General features: G+C 37.8%; 1 protein-coding gene across 2 annotated transcripts in view; it reads right to left on the reverse strand.

The window, feature by feature from the left end:
• Window positions 1–677: 677 nt before the first annotated feature.
• HPRT1 (hypoxanthine phosphoribosyltransferase 1) overlaps window positions 678–22,025 on the reverse strand; it is a 33,075-nt gene continuing 11,727 nt past the window's right edge. For both annotated transcript variants that reach the window (XM_081567078.1, XM_081567077.1), the window contains exons 3-9: window positions 20,832–21,015; window positions 12,036–12,101; window positions 8,459–8,476; window positions 5,657–5,739; window positions 2,145–2,191; window positions 1,914–1,990; window positions 678–1,393 (exon numbers count right to left, since the gene is read on the reverse strand). In XM_081567078.1, coding sequence (XP_081423204.1) covers window positions 1,346–1,393; window positions 1,914–1,990; window positions 2,145–2,191; window positions 5,657–5,739; window positions 8,459–8,476; window positions 12,036–12,101; window positions 20,832–21,015 — 523 coding nt within the window. In that variant the 3' untranslated portion in view covers window positions 678–1,345. The remainder of the gene's footprint in view (window positions 1,394–1,913; window positions 1,991–2,144; window positions 2,192–5,656; window positions 5,740–8,458; window positions 8,477–12,035; window positions 12,102–20,831; window positions 21,016–22,025) is intronic.

Genomic DNA, 22,025 nt, shown 5'->3' on the forward strand with positions numbered 1-22,025 from the left:
ACATTATTATTCATTAGCATTCAAAGTTCCCTGTGGGGAATTACAGCAAAGTTTTTAAGGCACAAATATAGCTGGATGGCCTACACAGTTGCTAGTTCATACCATACCTGAAGCAGAGAAGCAATGAAGAGTTTTGGTTTAAAACTTACCTTCCTGCTCCCAGAAAACAAAAGGTTTTGTTGTTGTTCTTTAGTCAATCGAGTATTCTCTACCCAAAGAAGGTAGCAGTCTATGTTTGAAAAGCTGTGGAAGTATAGGTGAAGTTGTGACTGAAACAATTTAACAGAATTACAAAAGAGAGAGAGCCATGTTATTTTATATTATTTTATTTTTGGTTGCCCCTCTCAGTTTGTGGGATCTTTCTTCCATGACAAGGGATCGAACTTGGGCCCTTGGCAGTAGAAGTGCGGAGTCCTAACCGCTAGACCACCAGGGAATTCCCTGAGCCGTGTTATTTTAGCATAGGAAAATATAATAAACTATATACTATGTGTCTAAAATCTAAGGCCTCTGAAGAAGGTCTAGCTCCACCAACCCATTTTAACAGATAATCATTATTTGCTGTGTTTGGTAAAGATTACAATTAAACTATCTACTAAAATTTAACAGACAAGGAAAAGGTAGCCAACAGAAAACTAAACTAGGTTAATTTGTAGAGAAATGACAGGTATACATAATTTCCTTTAAAGAGACAGCCTTTATTTGAAGGATTTTTACACTGAAGAATTCAAAAAGTGGTAGGTGTTTGGAACTTATTGATCTATATTGAAAAGGAACTGCTGACAAAGATTCACCAGAAATAATCTGAAGAAGCAAGAAAATATAGTTAATACTACTGATACCTACTAAAAAAGTTCCAGGACATACGGTTTCTCTGACATAACAATACCTCTAAGTGCTGTCATGGATATGAAACTGACTGCTTGTTACTTTTCTAAACACACAGTGGTATAGTTAACAATATTCAGTCACTTCTGTTCTTTCCTATATATATAAAAATTAAAATACCAATTAAAAAACTAATATATTCTTCTCTTTAAATGTTTCTTACAGATACAATTTCCATATTTTCAGTCAATAGTGGTGTGGTTTAAGAGATATTTCATTCACAAGTCAAACAACAATCTACCCAAAGGGAACTGATAGTCTTTAGGTTCATAGTGCAAATGAAGAGTTCGGGAATGCAGCAACTGACATTTCTAAAATACAAAACAGATCAAATTCTTAGGAGATACATGCAGTAAGCTCTACTAAGCAGCTGGCCACAGAACGAGAACATTGGATCATGTCACTAGTGATTTCAATGGGACGCCAGGTATTTCCAAACTCAACTCGAACTCTCATCTTAGGCTTTGTATTTTGCTTTTCCAGTTTCGCTAATGACACACACATGCTATAAAATAAAAATTGAGAAATTTACATTGGAAAAGTCTCATCTGAAGTGAAAGGCAAGAACAATATTTGGCATGTCTTCTATGAATAGTATTATGCTGCGGGGGTTTTAGTGAAACCAACAGAGGTCTGTGTGCCTTCATCTTCCTCACCCATGCTCACAAATGCATTCTCCAGATTCCTGCCTCCAGAGGAGGAGGTGGGTATTTGAAGGAGAGTGACTTAAGAGACTGAAACTAGTTCCTTTCTTTCTTATGACCACATCCATCATCTGAAATAATAATGGGATGGTTATTGTATATTAAAGCTATTCAACTGTTGAGCCAGCAAGAAGTGTCACCCTCGCCTGGCCAAGTTCCAGCTCTAAGGACGTCTGTACTTGACTACAGCTTTATGTGACTAATGGGAACCATCAGTCTGTTCGAATTATGAGGTGCTGGAAAGAGAAAACAAGTCTTCCCTTTTGTAAATTTTTATATGGGTTCTGAAAACTGAGAGCGAAGAAAAGAAGCATTACTTACATTCAAGTCCCTGAAGTATTCATTATAGTCAAGGGCATATCCCACAACAAACTTGTCTGGAATTTCAAATCCAACAACTAAAAAGAACCATAATTCATCATTCAGATACAGAAAACATCACTTTCAAACCTAATATGTGTAAACATTCTCTAAAGTAACTCTAAACCATTTCATATAAAACTTGTTTGGGTTAAAGATGGTTAACTGATTGACGAAAAGTAATTCACTTACAGTCTGGTCTGTATCCAACACTTCGAGGGGTCCTTTTCACCAGCAAGCTGTTAATTATAAAATGTGACATGTGACACATGGAGACACCAGAGGGCATTACAGAAGAGAACATGTGTGTTCTGCAACATAGTTGCATCTGCCGTTTAGCATGCTAAGGTCAGTCTTCAGAAACTCAAAGAAAGACTGTGAAATGGAGAGCAACGTCACAGGGCTCCCTGGGCAGGGGCAGCAATGAGTTCACACTACAGACGGGGCCCTTGACTGATCTCCACCTGGGACAGAAGGGACTGTACTGACAGCTGCCCCCTGACTACCCACATGCCCATCAAAGGGCAGCCCATTGGGAGGATGAATGGGTGGGGAATGCCAATGAGCAAAGATGATAAGATAAAGGCTCTTAGTCCCAAATTCCCAGAAAACAATCCCTAAGCCACAAATAAGTGGCTTACAAAGAGGCACTTTAGCCAAAAAAAAAAAAAAAACTACCACGCTAAAGGAGTTGGTATTTACTTTGGAGAGCAGAAACTGCTGGTAGGATGCAGCAACCCTACAAAAGCTAATTTCATAACCCAAATGCCGCCTGCAGAATTTTTTCAGCTGTTAAAAAAAAAAAACTGTAATGGTGCTTTGAAAGTCTTTACATATGATAAGGGCAGTCCCAATAAAACTCAAGATTTCACACCTTCAAAGATAAGTATATTAAAAGGGCTGGAAAGGACCTACACATTAGAATCATCTGGGAACCTTAACAAATATGTAACAGAACTCAGATGCCCAAGCCATACCCCTCACCAATTACATCTGAAGCTCAGGGGAAGGGACTTTTAAATTCTCAGGTGAGGGACTTCCTTGGTGGTTCAATGGCTGGGACTTCCCACTCCAAATACAGGGGGTCTGGGTTCGATCTCTGGTCAGGGAAGTGGATCCTATGTATCAGAGATGTGAGTTCACAATGTCACAACTCATGATTCCACATGCCGCAGCTGGGGATCAAGGATCCCAAGTGCCATGGCTAGGACCTGGGGCAGCCAAACAAATAAATTAAATTAATAATTATTAAAAAAAACCTCTCAGGTGATTACAACGTGCAGCCTAAGTTGAGAAGCACTAGCCTAAGCCTTAGCCTCCAAGAGATCATAGTCTAGTAAGTCCTTCGTGATTCTCCTTCCAGTAACGAGAGGAGACACTTGGACTCGGTTTTTATTTAGAAAGAAAATAACAAATCGATCACAGCAAAACCCCTTCCATCTACCTAAACTCATTCAGGAACAATCCAGAAAAGGTATCATTAAACTCAGTAGAAGCTGTACTAAGAGCTCAGGGGAACTCAGCACCTTATGTTCCTATAGATCTGAATGAAATAACTGGAAGTTACTGAAAAATGCACAGGGAGGACCCCTGTGTCCTCTCTCCAGTTTCTTCCAATGAACATCTCACATCATGTGGCAGATTACTACAACCAGGACGTGGACACTGGTGGACTGACCCTGTCCAGATTTCACCAGCTTTACACGCTCATATTTATATATGTGCAGTTCTAGGCAATTGTATCACGTGTGGATTCAAGTAACCACCACCACAATCAGGATACAGAACTTTCCATCACACATGGCTTTCTCTTGCTACCTCTTTATTTATAGTCACCTCTAAACATCACCTCCTAACCCTTGGCAAACACTAATCTGTTCTCCATTTCTATCATTTTGTCACTTTAAGAGGTTGTATAAATGGAATTATACAGCATGCACCCTTTTTAAGATTGGCTTTTATCGAACAGTCCCTTGATCCTCCTCCAAGTCATTGTGTGGATCAGTAGCTTGTTCTTTTTTAGGGCTGAGTAGGATTCCATGGTAGGGTGGGCCATAGTTTAATCAGTCACCTACCAAAGGACATTCTCGTTCTTTCCAGTTTGGGGCTATTACAAATGCAGCTGCCATGAACATCCACACATGGGTTTTTGTGCGGATGCAAGTTCGCATTTCCCTGGGAGAAAAGCCCAGTGTAAATCTGTTGGGAGTTGTATGGCAGATACAGGTTTAGTTTCTTAAGAAACTGCCAAACTGTTTCCCAAAGTGGCTGCAGCATTTGACATGCCTCTCAGTTAATAGTTTTTTAATTTGCAATTTAACTTTGAAGTTAAAAAGCTTTCTAGTCATTCTTAACCCTGCTCTGAATAAAAAGAATAAGCTTTATGTTTCCTCTCTTTATGCATAAAGCACAGATACACATACACTACACAAACAAATGCACAATATATCTGTGATGGTAAAATGTAATGGCAAGGAAGAGATTAAAAAAAAAAAGGTTGCAAAACAACTGACTTGGGTCAAGTCCATCACTGAAATGACCTCAGTATTCTTTGAATACTTCACACCTCCAGCACCAGGAGGCAGTCTTTCTCAGTTTCTCAGCGTATTCCAGGAGAGAGGCACAAAAGAATATCTAGAGAAGTACATACCACGGTAGGTTGACATTTAAAACCCTAAAAGCACGCAGAGAAATAAGCAAGTGCACTGATTGGTTTACAGGAAATCGCTTAGAGCACTAGAATGCATCATTTCTACACTTTCATCATGCCTGTCCCAAATCCTGATAATAAACTTGCACCAGCTATCAGAAAAGCCCCAAAGGACAAACTGCAGACATATGACTCAGTAGAAGGCTTACTCTGATTCAAAGATGTTCAACAAATACTTTGTTCCTTTAAGAGAGGTTTATAAAAACCAGGTAATCATTTAGGGGAAGAAATTGCAGATTGGTCAAATTTAAAAAAAAAAAATAAGGAAAAAAAAAATCCGCACAGGAATGTCAGTCGACAAAACACTTAAAATAGTACAGCATAAACTCAGCCAGGTTTCTGGGTTCAAATCTCACGTTTACAGTGATCCAGCTCTGTGCTTTTGGGATAATTCCCTATGCCTTGCTATCCCCATCAGTGAAGTGGGACTAACAACTGACTTCAGAGTGGGGGGGGGGGCAGGTGGTGAAACTATAATTAGGGATAAAATAAACACAGGTAGAATAAAGCAAAAGCCAGACAGCATAGGTAGGACCAGGAGGTGAGGATGATTCAGAAGAAAGGAAGCAGGCATTGTCCATTTTCAATGTAGTTACAAAACAAGATGCAATACACAGGACCACTCCATCACTCAACTGCAGGAGCTAAGGAGCTTCAGGGCCTACCCTTTCCCACCATCTCCTAACTTGTCTTTAGGATCCTTGGCCTCAATTTTGCAAAGTGGCCCCAAATCCTCTGCCATGCTACACTGGACAAGTTGGTATCAATTATTATATTGTTGAAAAACCAAATATTAATAACATAAGACAATAAGGCAACTGCACTGAAAGGCTTTAAAACATGATGAATGATTTACAAGGACGTTTACTGAGTCCTATTTGAGATTATATTACTTTTTGAAGATAAAACTGGAGTTGAGAAAATTTACCCTCACAAAGAAGCAAGTACTCTTTTTTCAAATGAAGTAGCTTATGTCAAAATGTTGTATACATACCTCGCAACCTTGACCATCTTTGGTTTATACTTCTTGACTATGGAAAGCAAAGTCTGCATTGTCTTCCCAGTGTCAATTATATCCTTTAAAAACAAAGAAAAGATATTTAAATGGAAAATAAAACCATCACAGCTTTAAATTCAGTCATTATACAAACACAAACAAAAAAACCAAAATCTCATGTATAACTGGAATAATGCCACTTTTTTCAGTGCAGTTATTCTCACCACAATTCATACTGAGATATTCTGGAATCTGAAAATCAGTTGGCTCTCAGCAAGCAGTAGGAACGCAAGTCCTCAGGGCTGGATTTTATAGGCACCAAGAGGTCAATGACAGCTAGTTGTAATATATATGCAAGTATGTACACACGTATTTTATTAGAGAGTTGTGGTGCTGCCCTTCATTATAAGAGATTAGATATTTTTTCATAAATTCAAGATGAGGATGCTCTCCTTCCAACTCTTAGATGCGGGTGGTTAAAAGACCACACTGAGAAACACTGTTTTATATCATCTTAAAAGTATCCAAGGGACTTCCCTGGTGGTCCAGTGGCTAAGACTCCACATTCCCAATGCAGGGGCCGGGGTTCCGTCCCTGGTGAGGGAACTAGATCCTGCATGCCGCCACTAAGACCAGGTGCAGCCAAGTAAATAAAGACTAAAAAAAAAGTATCCAAAATATTAAGATTTTACCATATAGAATGACTTTACATGAAAGTGAATTTTAGCTATTTAGTCAAAAGTAGGACATTATTCAAAAGAAACCCATCTCTAATTGGGAAAATATTTCTTCAACCATAACCCTAATGTTCTTCAGTGAAAATATTCTCTACAGATGGTCTAAAGCAGTGCTCAGAAAATGAAGCTGTAAATCATCAGAAACATCAGAGCTGGGGATTTGTGAAAAATACAGATTTCTGGGCTGTGGTAGACAGACTCTGACTCCAGCCCCCTAGTGGACACATCGAGAATAATCCCCTGCTCCCTGAATGTGAGCAGGACTTGTGAAATGATGGAGTCGTCATTAGGTCGTGTTACACAAAACGGCTGGAGCAGCCTGGAGAGAGATTCGGTTGGTTTTGAAGAAGTCAGCTGCCATGTGAGAGGGCCGTGTGCTAGGATATGAGGACAGCCTAGCAAGAAAATGAGGCTCCCAGTCTCACAACCACAGGAACTCAAGTTGTGCCAACAATGGAAATGAATTTAGAAGAGAGTACCAGAGTACCATGAACCACAGGTGAGATCAGAGTGCCAGCCTTGATTCAGCCTGATGAGACCTGGGGCAGAGGACTCAGCTACCCTGAACTCAGGCTCCTGATCCCTGAACCCTGAGATAATAAATGTGTGTTGTTTTAAGCTGCTTAGTTTGTAGTAATTTCTTAAGTGGCACTGCCCTAGACAAAATGAATCAGTCTGAAGTGGAGTTAGTGAATCTGCATTTTAAAAAAGCAACCAGTTCCCAGGGATACTCATGTACACAAACCCTTTGGAAAGAGTCTTACTTGTTTATTTATTTTTTTAATCTATAAGCTAAAATCTAAGAACCCTGATAACAATAAAAAAAAAATGAACTAGGGGTTACTGGCGGCTCAGATGGTAAAGAATCCGCCTGTAATGTGGGAGGCCTGGGTTCGACCCCTGGGTCGGGAAGATCCCCTGGAGAAAGAAATGGCAACCCACTCCAGTATTCTTGCCGGGAGAATCCCCATGGACTGTAGCCCGCCAGGCTCCTCTGTCCATGGGGCTGCAAAGAGTCGGACACGACTGAGCAACTAAGCACATGCTGCTCTTAAGCCTTACACCATTTTACATAAGAGTAAAGAGAATTTATTCTATATAGTACTTTGATGAGTAATTTGGCAATAACAGTCAAATTGAAAATGTACAAATTCTACAACCAAGTCATTCCACTTCTAAGTACCTGTATCCAGAGGGAACTCAAACACATGCACACAGGACATTGCAAAAAGATGCTCTTAGCAACCCTGTTGTAGTAGGAAAAATTGGAAGCAAACTCTCTATTTGTAGGGCAACAAATAGGTTGATTCATACACTGCAATGTTATGATGGATTTTGAAGTCAAGTAACTCTATATGTCTCAACATGAATAACCTCAAAACCAATTCTGAGTAAGAATAACAAGTTGCAAGAGAGAAAATATAGAGACTATGGGCTTCCCTGATAGCTCAGTTGGTAAAGAATCTGCCTGCAATGCAGGAGACCCCGGTTTGATTCCTGGGTCAGGAAGATCCACTGGAGAAGGGATAGGCTACCCACTCCAGTATTCTTGGGCTTCCCTTGTGGCTCAGCTGGTAAAGAATCCACCTGCAATGTGGAGGACCTGGGTCGGGAAGATCCCCTGGAGAAGGTAAAGGTTACCCAATCCAGTATTCTGGCCTGGAGAATTTCATGGACTGTACAGTCCATGGGGTCACAAAGAGTCAGACACGACTGAGTGACTTTCACATGCAAATTATCAAAAGATATGCTTTGTATATGGTTATATATATGCAAGAGAAGCATAAAAACATGGATGGGAATGATATATGTAACTTTAAAAAAAATTTTTAAATTCCAAGCCAGAAAGAGAGAGGTAAGATATATACCATAATGTTTCCACTATCCAATTTAACTTAAAAATAAATTACTAAATACTTCTTACAAACAATCTCATTCCCTTATAACACAAGCCCATCACTAAAACTGATAAAAAGGAATTTCTTTCCTTGGGTTACCTTTAGTACTGCGTATATCAAGTTAGAAAATCATAAACACCATGTTAAAAATATGTAAAACTTACTTCGACAATCAAGACATTCTGGAAGAAAAAGAGAAATGAAAATCAGTACAATGAATCAGACACTGTTTCCAATTATAGTTGAAGTCACATCATAACAAACTCTAAGGATTTCTCCAAATTCCTGTTTTAACCTACTTTACTATATCAAACCCTGATTTAAACAAATGGGCCATCTGTTGGGATTTGGAACTCTTTAATATAAAATTTTCACTGCAATGGAGTTTTTAAAATAAAATTTGACCCATATGTTCAATTTTTTAAAAGAGTTTCCATTACTTAAACAAAATAATCTTGGGAAAGTTGAAAAATTTCTCTGGGCCTCAGTTTCCCATGTAGAAATACACTAATGTGTATTCCAACTCTAACATTCAAAAACTGTAATTTGTACAATAACTCCAAAATCATGCATTTAATTTACCATATGGAATCCTATTAAAACCCCCATTTTCTTGGTAGGCTGAAATTGATCTGCATGTGCTCATATTCTTGGACTAAACTAAAAAAAGATGCCAATGCTTCCTGCTACCATAAACCCTTTATCCCAATTTCTACCTCTCAGAATTTTATAGCTGAAAGAACCCTTAGAGGAAATACTGCCTTAACCATCTAAGGTAGAGAAGAGTCCTATCTATTCTTGGGAATGAGGTAGCATTTCATATACTGATTATAATCAGTCATAAGAAGATTCATGTTATATTATTTATTTGTAGTTCTCATTTCTCTGTCACATACCTATAGCATCAGGTATGATGTTCTCTATACTTTTCTAAGTCAGTGGTTATCAAGGGAGGTTTGAAAGAAACATTAGAAATTTTTTAAACCTCACCTTATTTAATCTATAATTTTATAACTGCATGTATTTTATAATATACATTGTATTACTACAATAGTTCATATACAATACTCTCTTCCTCATATTACAACTAATTTCTCTCTTCTCAAAAGATACCGTAACCTATATCTTTAGGAAAATTGAATATACAGTTGACCCTTGAACAACAAGGAGGCTAGGGACACCAACCTTCCACACACTTGAAAATCCATATATACCTTTACAGTCGGCCCTCCATATCCACAGTTCCTCCATATTCACAGATTCAGCCAACTACAGATTGTATAGTAGTATAGTACAGATTGATGGAAAAAATGCGCATATGAGTGGACTCACACAGTTCAAACCCATGTTGTCCAAGGGCCAACTGCAATCAATTAATGAACCAATAATTGTTTCACCACCCACCATGTGGTTTTCTCAGCATTTTCTCTAGCCCAGCTAGCATATCTGAAGGATAATATTTTCCCATCAGTAACTTTGGCTCATTGATGTGGCAATCAGAACCATGGGATGGAGTTATAGTTTGAAAACAGCATTGAATTATGAGACAGAGAAACTGGAGTCTAGTCTTGGCTCTGATACTAAGTAGCTACAAAAGCTTGTCTAAATCATAATCAAAGACTTTTAGTACTATGAGACAGTTTACACAAGTCAAAGTCTAGAGAGATTAAATATTTGCCACACAAAAGTATAGTATCCAGAGTATGGTATCATTACTGTTTAAAAGATGAGAATTGCTACCATTATTGAGAGTTTATTTTATATCAAATAGCTACCTCTTTATTTAATAAATGAAAAAAAATGAGGCTCAGAGGTCAAACGATTTGCTTAAAGTTATAAAAATAGTCAAGTGGATAGTCCTGAAGAGAAGCTTTCAGTGTTCAAAGCCCATATTCTCAGCTACTAACTGGAAAAAAAGGGAAAACTACTCATAGAGACAAACTGAGATAGAAAGTCTAAATAATCCATAATCTCACCACTAAGAAATAACTTCACCCAACTTCTGCATCTTGATTTTTTTCCACAATAAATGAGCTTACTCTAAGTTATTTCAGAAGCAAAGAACTTGTAAGATCACAGAGCTATGCAGTGGGGCAGCCATTAGGTGGGAAAGGCGAGGTCAAATGGAATCGGAAAGCTTTGAAGGCTAGGTCCCTTCCAGCACTAAAAACTGATTCTGGGAGTAAGGGCTTCAAATGACTTCTAAATATGGACAAAGCATGCTGAAAGGGAAGGAGGATATGTCTGGCAGAAAGGGAGAAGAGTCAAACAGATTATGATTTCTCCTTTGAAGTTTTCAAAAGATGTTGAGGAAGATAACATTATTTTGGCATGACCCTGATATGGGACCATAGAATTTGACACAAGTGTTGTATGTTAAAATTGCCTTACAGATACTCACTCATGTAAGTAAGCTATAAACATTAACATCTAAAAACCAGAGGAAGAAAAGATCTTTGGAGCTAGACAGACCTAAATTTAAATTCAACTTCTATCATTCGCCAGCTTCCCTGGCAGCTCAGATGGTAAAGCATCTGCCTGCAGCGCAGGAGGCCTGGGTTCAATCCCTCGGTTGGGAAGATCCCCTGGAGAAGGGAATGGCAACCCACTCCAGTATTCTTGCTTGGAGAATCCCATGGACAGACCGTGGGGTAGCAAAGAGTCGGACATGACTGAGCGACTAACACTTGAACTTTCTTTCACTGTGCTGGCAGAGTGACTTTGGACAAGTCCTTCAACTTTTCTGAGTCTTAAGTCTCCTGATCTATAAAACGAGAATGATAATATCTACCCCACAAGATTCTTGTGAAACTTTTATAAGTTTATGCCTTTATATTTGGTACTGTGTCTATCAGCAAAAAAAAAAATAAAATAAAATAACTGGCAGCTGAAAAAGAAATCATAGCATTCCATCATTTATCGCTGGTTACTCAAAAATCATTTCAGTGTATCAGAAGAATAATATTCAAATATTTTAATAGCTCTATTATCTCAGCTAAACGTCTATACTGGAAGATTTTTGATGTATTTAAAACTCTTTTTGCGATTCCTTAAAATAATAGTATATTTGAAGTGTTTGAACTACCAGAAACTGCTGAAAGAGTTCTACACGATTATTATCTCTTGACCCTTTTAACTCGCTGAGGTGGTTGCCAGTATCACCCCACTGTACATACGGGAGACAGAGAAGTTAAAGAACCTGCCCAGGGTCACGCAGTTAGGAAGCACTGAGTCAGGCATTGAATTGAAGTTCTCCAGCTCCGAAAACCACACTTTCCGTCACTACGTTATACTGTTTCTCTTTTAAGAAACTCTGGGTGATCTATTTTTGAAAAGGAGGCTTTTCCCTCCATATATTCTTTTGAAGGATCCCAAATTAGATCCCCACAGGAGCATACCAACAGTACTTGGCAACAAGAGATTTGAAGTTTAATGTTGGATTCTGCGGCCTCTTTGCTATATGACCTAGCTTAGACGTCTAACTTAGATTGTTTCCAAGGGCTACATAACTTGTGGTTGAGTCCATAAATAACTATCTAAACTGCCTCTTGGTGATGGATTGAAAGCACAGTATGACTCTTGGTATGGAGTGTTCTTTCCTTCTCCCTCAAGATACATACCTTTCCCTAACAGGAAGCTTATCTATGAGCTTGCCTCAAGAAATAAGGAAAACGTCAAATACACAACCTCACCTTATACCTAAGAGAACCAGAAAAAGAACAACAACAACAAGATACATACCTTTCCAGTTAAAGTTGAGAGATCATCTCCACCAATCACTTTTATGTCGCCTGTTGACTGGTCGTTCTAATTGAAAACAAAAAGGTATAAATATACATGTATATCCTTCCATATATACACACACATTTCAAGTTATCAAATGGGAACTAGGAGATTTAAGAAGTTAGCTATCTCATGTCACAGCATTATGAGATTCTAAGAATTATGTTTCTAGAAATGAATGACAAAAAAATTAAGAAGTTCTAACTGGCCATTACTGATTTGATGCTTTGAAGGGTCCTAAAAATGAAGCACACGCATTTTCGAGTGGGCAGTGTTACAGCAGCCATCCATCTTCAGTCTCAGTAATTTCTGAACCATGAAAGAATTTATTAGCATGACAGGTGTCTGGTTCTGGCCCTGGACCATTCCCATGAGTCAATCAAACTGTAGAGTCTGGTCTATATCACGCTCAACTCCAAAGATATCTCCCTCAAAACTCTAGCTGAGGCCCAGGCCATCTTCAGCACAGTCTGGGAAATCAGGTCTTATCAGCAGTCCCCTTTAAAGCATACCTCTTAGGCTCCCAGTTTTCTGCTATCACAGAATCTATTAGAAACCATTAAAGGAGTTTCAAAAAGGAATGCTCCACACCCACTCTAGCTGGTGGTGATAATGATCGTAATTCAGCTGTGCTGGATTCAAGACAGAAAACTAGTGAAAGAACAGTGAATGAAAGAGCTTAGATTTGCCCTACCAGAAAGCAAACCATACCAAAGTTCTGCCAATTACAATGGTGCTATACCAGCACAGTAATAGACAGAGATCAAGGAACAGAATGGACCCCAGAAACAGACCCAGGAATATATGAGGATTTAGTATATGATAAACATGGTTATTTTAAGTCAATAAGAAAAAGATGAATTATTCAATAAATGGTGTTTCATCAACTAGTAATCCATTTGGGAATAAAATAATGTATGACCCCTACCTCACAGCATACACAAAAATAAATTGCAGATGGATTACAATCTAAACATAAAAAATAAAGCCATAAGCAGACCAGAAGAAAACGCAGAATATTTTCACATTCTCAACAAAAATTGGAGACAACCAACATGTCTATTAACAGGGAATTATTTAAATTAAGTTCATCCACACAGTGTAATACTGTACAGCTATTAAAAAGAATCTGACAATCTGTACATACTGTCACGAACAACAGTAACTAAAAATACCAAGTTGTAGAGCAATGTGCTGCCTATGAAGCCGTTTCTGTTCAGCATTTTTAAAAAGCTTACAATTGCAATTACCTCTGAGCAGTGACAAGGGATAAGAAGACTTTCTACTTTTACATGTAGGAATACTTCAGAGATATTTTGGGTTTGGTTCCAGACCATCACGATAACATGAATGTCACAATAAAGTAAGTCACACAAACTTTTTGGTTTCTCAATGGACATAAAAGTTACGTTTACACTGTACCGTAGTCTATGAAGTGTGAAACAGCATTACGTCTGAAAAACAATGTACATTCCTTAAATTAAAAATACTTTATTGCTAGAAAATGTTATCATTTATATGTGGAATCTTAAAAAATGGTACAAATGAACCTGTTTACAAAACAGAAATAGAATCAAAGATGTAGAAAACAAACTTAGGGTTACCAGGGGTGAGGGATACATGGGGAGATTAGGATTGACATATGCACACTACTATATATAAAATAGATAAAAAGGACCTACTGTGTGTAGTGCAGGAAACTCCACTCAATACCCTATAGTCGCTTCTATGTGAAAAGACTAAAAAAAATGGATATATGCCTATGTGGGGCTTCCCAGGTGGTGCTAGTGGTAAAGAACCTGTCTGGTAGACAAGATGTGGGTTCGGGAAGATCCCCCAGAGGGCGTGGCAACCCACTCCAGTATTCTTGCTTGGAGAATCCCATGGACAAGGGAGCTTGGCGGGCTACAGTCCATAGGGTCGAAAAGAGTCAGACACGACTGAAGCAACTTAGCATGCATGCATGCATATGTGTAGCTGATTCACTGCTGTACACTTGAAACTAACACAACACTGTAAATCAACTATATTCCAATAAAAATTAACTGAAAATAAAATAAAGTAGTGACAGCAAACACTGTGGTGGATGCAGAGAAACTGGACCATTTATACTTTATGTGAGTGTAGAATGGTTCAGGTACTCTGGAAATCAGAGTTTCTTTAAAAATAAAACATGAAACTATGGTACAACCTCCCTCCAAAATATATAAATAAAAATAAAAATTCTAACCATCATCGGAGCCTTCAGTAAGTCTTAATCTTTTTGTAATGGTAACATCAAAGATCACTAATCACAGATCACCATAACAAATATAATAATAATAATGAAAGCTTGAACTGTTGTGTGAATTATAAAAATGTAACTCAGATGCAAAGAGCACAAAAGTGTTGCTGGAAAAATGGCATCAATAGACTTGCTTGACACAGAACTGCCAAAAACCTTCAATTTATTTTTAAAAATGCACTATAAAGTGAAGCACAATAAAACAAGGTGTGCCTGGTGCCGAATGCTTCTATATACATGTCCATATTTGATGGAGTGTTGTTTTTGAAAAACACAAATGGGCCAACAGAACACAGTGATGCAAACTAATATAAGATACATAAGTATGACTTCCAATATCAAAAAACCCTTGCATATCACTTCTCATCTCCATCTCTTTTTCTAACTAACTTAAAACCTAGAGTTTCAAACACAGAATAGAAAACAAAGTGTGTAAAACCTGAAGCGGTCAATGAGCACAACAAATCAAGGTAAATAGCGACATCTTCTGTTGTAATTTGGTATTACACTCCAACTTCAATTGACCCTTTTGAACAGAGGAAAGATCTGAGAACTGAAAAGTATGGAAAGTATGAAATCATGGAAAAAACCCTGTGATCCAAAGGCGATGGCAATAGGGAAACAGACAAGAGAACTCCAAGTATGCAAGACATTGCTGCTCTGGTAGATCGAAATCTTCATATTCGTGTTTGCCCCAAGGGTTTTAGCTTCTAAGGCTTCTTTGATGAAAACACAGACTTTTAAAACGCAGGCTAAAACAGAACATTCATTTAAGAAAAATGTTACAGTCCACTGTGCTAGAATACAGGTACATGTTCCCAAATCACATACAAATGACAACCATGAATCCATTACCCCACCAGAGGATTTTCCCTCACTCCCTCCATTCCCATCTAGGACAAGGTTCCCACTGTCTCCCTGCTACATTTCATTACTGAGTGACTCTCAAGTACTTCATCCTTCATGAGATGATGGTACTGGCATGGGAGAGCCCAATCTGTCCTTAACTCAGAATGTCACTGTCCACTACATAAAATTCCCAGAGAAGCTCTTTGGGTTTACAAATACATACCCTTAGTGTCTGTGTTTCCATTTTATCAAACTTTCTTTCTTTTTAAAAAATATTTATTTATATGGCTGCACAAGGTCTTAGCTGTGGCACTGGAACTCTTAGTTGCAGCATGTAGGATCTAGTTCCCTGACCAGGGATTGAACTCAGGCCCCCTGCATTGGGAGTGCAGAGTCTTAGCCACTGGACCACCAGGAAAATCCCTCAATTAAAAAAAAAACAACTGTGGTTTCATTGGGCCAAACGGGACTACTTCCTTCATGTTCTATGAGTCAGGGTGCTTGTATAAAACCTAAGCTGTGCAACAAGGACTGCTGCTAATCCGCTTCAGTAGTGTCTGACTCTGTGCGACCCCATAGACGGCAGCCCACCAGGCTCCGCCGTCCCTGAGATTCTCCAGGCAAGAACACTGGAGTGGGTTGCCATTTCCTTCTCCAATGCATGAAAGGGAAAAGTGAAAGTGAAGTCGCTCAGTCGTGTCCGACTCTTCGCGACTCCATGGACTGCAGCCCACCAGGCTCCTCCGTCCATGGGATTTTCCAGGCAAGAGTACTGGAGTGGGGTGCCATCGCCTTCTCCGAACAAGGACTACATCAAAGTAAAAATCCACAGGCAAGGATGAGAAAGTACACTTTTGACCTTTCTGTTAGAGTTTCTTTATACCGTGGACAGTACATATCCCCATTCCTGCCAATTTAAACTGAACAAATTCTTTCCCCCATCAATGTCCAATGGTCTTAGTTCAATAAGCAGAAGAAAGGCATAAATCACTTCATTTGCTTTATATATATATATAAATAGATTTACAGAAGATAAGCTTTAGACCACATCAAAGTGGTACTTTACATTTAAACTTCAACTGTTCTGGAGAAAAAAGCATACCTTAAAGCAATTGACTAAATACATACAGACTGAAAGCTACTGACCTCTTCTTAGAAGAGATACTTTAAGAAACTACTCCAATATTTTCTGCATTTTTCTTTAACAAACTCACTCAAAAAGCCAGCTTCTTACAAATAACAAATCGCTATAAGTAATTTGCACCTTTCATGTATTAAACAGCTGGCCTAATCAAGCTACTAATCAAGTGACCTCCAAGATTAAGAATGAAACTTACAGCTTTATGAATCTTGATTATAATTGAGGAAAAATCCCATAATTGGCAAAATGAATTGTCTTTGCATGCAAAACGGATGAAGAAATAATAGGAAGCCCATATCAGAGGATACAAGTCAGTTAAAAAGTTTTCCCAAGTAAGACTCTTCTGCACAAAATTAACGGCCTGGGTTCAAATCAAAGGCCTGCAAGATCTTGGGTAAGTCACTTAATCCCTCTGCCCCTCATTGTTCTCAAATGTGTTGTTGTTGTTTAGTTGTATCCAACTCTTTTGTGACCCCATGGACTGTAGCCCGCCAGGTTCCTCTGTCCATGGGATTTCTCAGGGAAGAATACTGGGGTGGGTTGCCATTTCCTTCTCCAGGGGATCTTCCTCACCCAGGGATCGAACCCGGGTCTCCTGTGTCTCCTGTGTTGGCAGGTGGATTCTTTACTGCTGAGCCACCAGCGAAGCCCTCCCAAATGCACATTGAGATAATTCCTAACTCAAAAAAGTTTTCTGAGAGATTTAAAATCCTAAGAACAATTTCATTTTAAGGTAAGCCACTTAGTCTGAACACATCACAAATCAGGCTAGTTTTTCCTTTGATTACAGCCCACAAAAAATTTACTCATCTGACAACTTTCCCTCCTGAGGCTTTCCTCTTTTTTTAAAAAAAGTATTTATTTTTAATTAGAAGGTAATTGCTTTACAATGTTGTGTGGGTTTCTGTTGTACATCAACATGAATTAGCCATAGGTATACATATGTCCCCTCCCTCTCAAACCTTCCTCCCATCTCCCAACCCATCCACTCCTCTACATTGTCACAGAGCACCTGATTTGAGCTCCCAGCATCACACAGCAAATTTCCACTGGCTATCTATTTCACATATGGTTATTTATATGTTTCCATGCTACTCTCTCAATTCGTCCCACCCTCTCTCCTTCCCCTGCTGTGTCCACAAGTCTGTTCTCTATGTCTGCATCTCCACTGCTGCCCTACAAATAGGTTCATTGGTACCATTTTTCTATATTCCATATATATGTTAATACATGATACTTGTTTTTCTCTTTCTGACCTACTTCATTCTGTATAACAAGGTCTAGATTTATCCACTTCACTAGAACTGACTTTATGGCTGACTAATATTCCATTGTATACATGTACCACAACTTCTTTATCCATTCATCTTGTCGATGGATATCTCGGTTGCTTCCACGTCCTAGTTATAGTAAATGGTGCTGTAATGAACATTGGGGTACATGTGTCTTTTAAAATTGTGGTTTTCTCAGAGTATTATGCTCTTGGAGAAGGAAATGGCAACCCACTCCAGTATTCGTGCCTGGAAAATCTCATGGACATAGGTATATCCTCAGTAGTGGGATTGCTGGGTCATATGGTAGTATTAGTTTTTAAAGAAATCTCCATAGTGTTCTCCATAGTGGCTGTCTCATTTTTTTAATTAAACTATTTTAGTAAAAAAAATTACTACAAAATTGAACTCACAATAGAGAAAACACATTTGCACACTTAACTGCTTTTTTTTTAAATATCATAGATCTTTAGTGATAGAAAAGGTCACTGAATATATAACATTTTATTTTTGAAGGATATATATATATATATATATATATATATATACATCTTAACACCTCCTGAAATTGACATATGACAGTTGCCAGCAATTTACAGCTATAACTGGCAGTGTCTTCTTTCTTAGCAGTACAAAAAGTAGTGGTAAATCTTAAAATCGAGGCTATCTTAGATTTAAACATGGTATCTGGAATCCCTAGGCAATTTCTCAACTAGGCAGGAAGCAAATAAAAATCTGAATAGCTAGTCTAAAAGTATGTAAATTATAATATGTGTGTGTATACACAGAAAATTCTTCAAAATATTAAAATTAAAAGAGGTACTGGAATTTAATTCCTTTATAATTTTTTATGGTTGTATGTTCTTTTACAGTTTTTTTTTTTTAATCAGAAAAATTTACTTTTCATTCTGAAGAAAAACTAGATAGGGTGTGTTAACACTGTTATGGCTGTTCATATATCCGGGAAAATTTAATAGTTCATGGAGCATTTCTTTAGGATAAGTACAGATCAGTTAATGTTTAATTCACTACTTCAAACTGGTGAAGATTACACTAACATCATTGTTACCGATGCTACAAACAATTTTAAATGTCTATTTTACGATTATATCAAGCTGTTTTATAATATGCACATGTAAATATCTTCCACAACAAGTTGATGAATTATTAAAGAGGGTAGAAATGTTACTTCAAATCAACGAAGTATATATGGTTTTCCTAATTTCTATTGTTTAGTAGTAAATCGACACAAAATGTCACATAAAATAGAACAGATAATTTTTTTCTCTATGGGAAAATTTACCTAAATGCTTGCTTTAATTATGTTCAAGATTTCAACACTTTTTATCAGTTGAGGAGTTCAGCTTAACAATCCTCTAAGATCTAAAACTAACAGGAAAAAACTAGCAATTCCTTGGTGGTCCTGTGGTCGGGACTCCACACTTCCACTGCAGGGGCACAAGTTCAGCCTCTGATCAGGGAACTAAAATCCTGCATGCTGTGTGGCGTAGCCAAAACAACGGAATTAAAATGTCAATGTTCCTACTGCTTCAAATTGCTCTACGACTATAAATACACTTAAAAAGAAAATATTAAACTCCCTTCATTTTTTAATGAGCTTTCTTTTCAAAGAAAGAACATTCCACACAAGTCTCCAGAGTGATGAAGTAGAAGTCATAAAGTAACAAAACTGATTTTTATGTGTATGTGTGTGGGCAGGAGGATTCTTAAGAAGATCAAAAAGAGAAACTATGCCCTGGACTGTGAGCCTCTAAGCAACAGCATATTAAAGTCAGTTATATTGACTAGAATTAAATCTTAGTGTAAATCAGCAAAACAACTTCTGTTAAGTAAAAATCCAAATTTTGCATTTAAGCAAGTCTTTAATTCAAGCGAGACTTTGACAAGTTAAAAGGAGTTGATAATGACAAAGTAATGTCATGATATATGAGCACAAAGATTTTTAACAGGATAGGGAAACTGTCTATGATGATACTTAAATAGTTGTCCAGTCACCGGCAGGACTGATGAAAATGGGGGAAAGATCAAAGACTTGGGTCAAATAGATGATTAACGAAAAGAAAGGGGGTTGAAAGTTAAATGTAGATAAGTGGTCCTTATTTCCAAATGAAAGTGTAAACATAAGGCGAGTTTCTACAAAGATGCCCTTCAATACTGATTTATGAAACAGGAAAAGATCGGAAATTCATTCTAATCCTTGAAGAAGCTAGGAAAAAATTCTATTATTTAAGGAAAATAGTAACTCTCAGGAATTACAATGCCAACATGCAACCAGAAAAAAGGCAACAGTATGAAGTAATAAAAATCAAACATACAGATGATGAAATGCACGTGAAAAGATGACATGGATTTTGGTTCACCCCACAAGCATCAGTAATGCTTACCTTGTCAATATTCTGAAGCATTTGAGACTGTGTGACCCAGACAGAGCGACTGTGACTCAAAGGTGGTTTCTTCAATGTGCTGACAATGCTCGCACTCCAACACGCTTTCTAAGGGACAACTGCTAACCCTCCTTATGCAAGTCAATCTAGTGCCAGAGAGGATATCTGCCACCAGTAAGTAGAGGATCCCCTAAGTCCCAAGAGCAATTCCTCAAGGGGGTTTTAAAAATCCAGAAAACCAAAACTAAACCAAAAAACTTTAAAACAAATATAGGCTTTGGGGGAGAATGGATACATGTATATGTATGGCTGAGTCCCTTCACTGTTCAGCTGAAACTACCACAACAGTGCAAATGTCCCTAAGACAAAATACAAAGTTAAAAGTTTGAAAAAAACTAAAATAAATACTGGCAACTGTATAAGGCAACTAGTTTGAAAAAGACAATATTCACTTGGATATAAAGTACTAGGGAATATATTAGAAAAGCTCAGTAACCATGTAAAATGAACATATAAGTATAGTTTGAAGAGCTTCAAAACATAGGAAATCCTACAGCTGCCATGGGTTTTTTTGGTTTTGTTTTTTCTTTCAGCAAAACATCTTGCTTCACAATAAATTCATGTTAATCTGAATTTTAGAATCCATGTAGTTTTGTTTTTATTTATTAATATAGATCAATTTTGATTCTTGTATAAAATTTATAAACAAAAGGAATTTATGCGTAATCAGTTAAAGCTGATACATATAGGATACATATAATAAAAATGCCATGTTTATGTTAAACATGTATGAAATATACTTACACAGTAGCTCTTCAGTCTGATAAAATCTACAGTCATAGGAATGGATTTGTCACTATTTCTGTTCAGTGCTTTGATGTAATCCAACAGGTCGGCAAAGAACTTATAGCCCCCCTTGAGCACACAGAGGGCCACGATGTGATGGCCACCCATCTCCTTCATCACATCTCGAGCCAGTCGTTCGGTCCTACAGAAATTAAAATCAATAATTTAATAGAAATTAAATTATATTATTAAAAAAAAAACATTTAAACTTTATGGGAATTCCCTGGCAGTCCAGTGGTTAGGAGTGCATGCTTTCACTGGTGAGGGTCTGGGTTTGATCTCTGGTAAGGGAACTTAGATCCTGCAAGCCAAGGGGAGTGGACAGACATTTAGAAAAAAAAAAAAAAAAGGAGGTTCAAGTCAGTAAACCTATGGCTGATTCATGCTGATGTATGGCAGAAACCAACACAATATTGTAAAGCAAGTATCCTTCAATTAAAAATAAATAAGTTCAAATGAAGCAACAGACAAATAATTAATCTCAAAAATATACAAGCAACTCCTGCAGCTGAATTCCAGAAAAATAAATGACCCAATCAAAAAGTGGGCCAAAGAACTAAACAGACATTTCTCCAAAGAAGACATACAGATGGCTAACAAACACATGAAAAGATGCTCAACATCACTCATTATTAGAGAAATGCAAATCAAAACCACAATGAGGCACCATTTCACACCAGTCAGAATGGCTGCTATCCAAAAGTCTACAAGCAATAAATGCTGGAGAGGGTGTGGAGAAAAGGGAACCCTCTTACACTGTTGGTGGGAATGCAAACTAGCACTGCCGCTATGGAGAACAGTGTGGAGATTCCTTAAAAAACTGGGAATAGAACTGCCATATGACCCAGCAATCCCACTGCTGGGCATACACACCGAGGAAACCAGAATTGAAAGAGACGCGTGTACCCCAATGTTCATCGCAGCACTGTTTACAATAGCCAGGACATGGAAGCAACCTAGATGTCCATCAGCAAACGAATGGATAAGGAAGCTGTGGTACATATACACAATGGAATATTACTCAGCCATTAAAAAAATCATTTGAATCGGTTCTACTGAGATGGATGAAACTGGAGCCCATTATACAGAGTGAAGTAAGCCAGAAAGAAAAACAACAATACAGTATACTAATGCATACATATGGAATTTGAA

Source organism: Giraffa tippelskirchi, chromosome X (assembly GCF_054371585.1).
Source record: "Giraffa tippelskirchi isolate mGirTip1 chromosome X, T2T-mGirTip1v1.2.pri, whole genome shotgun sequence".
In the NCBI taxonomy this organism is placed as follows: domain Eukaryota; kingdom Metazoa; phylum Chordata; class Mammalia; order Artiodactyla; family Giraffidae; genus Giraffa; species Giraffa tippelskirchi.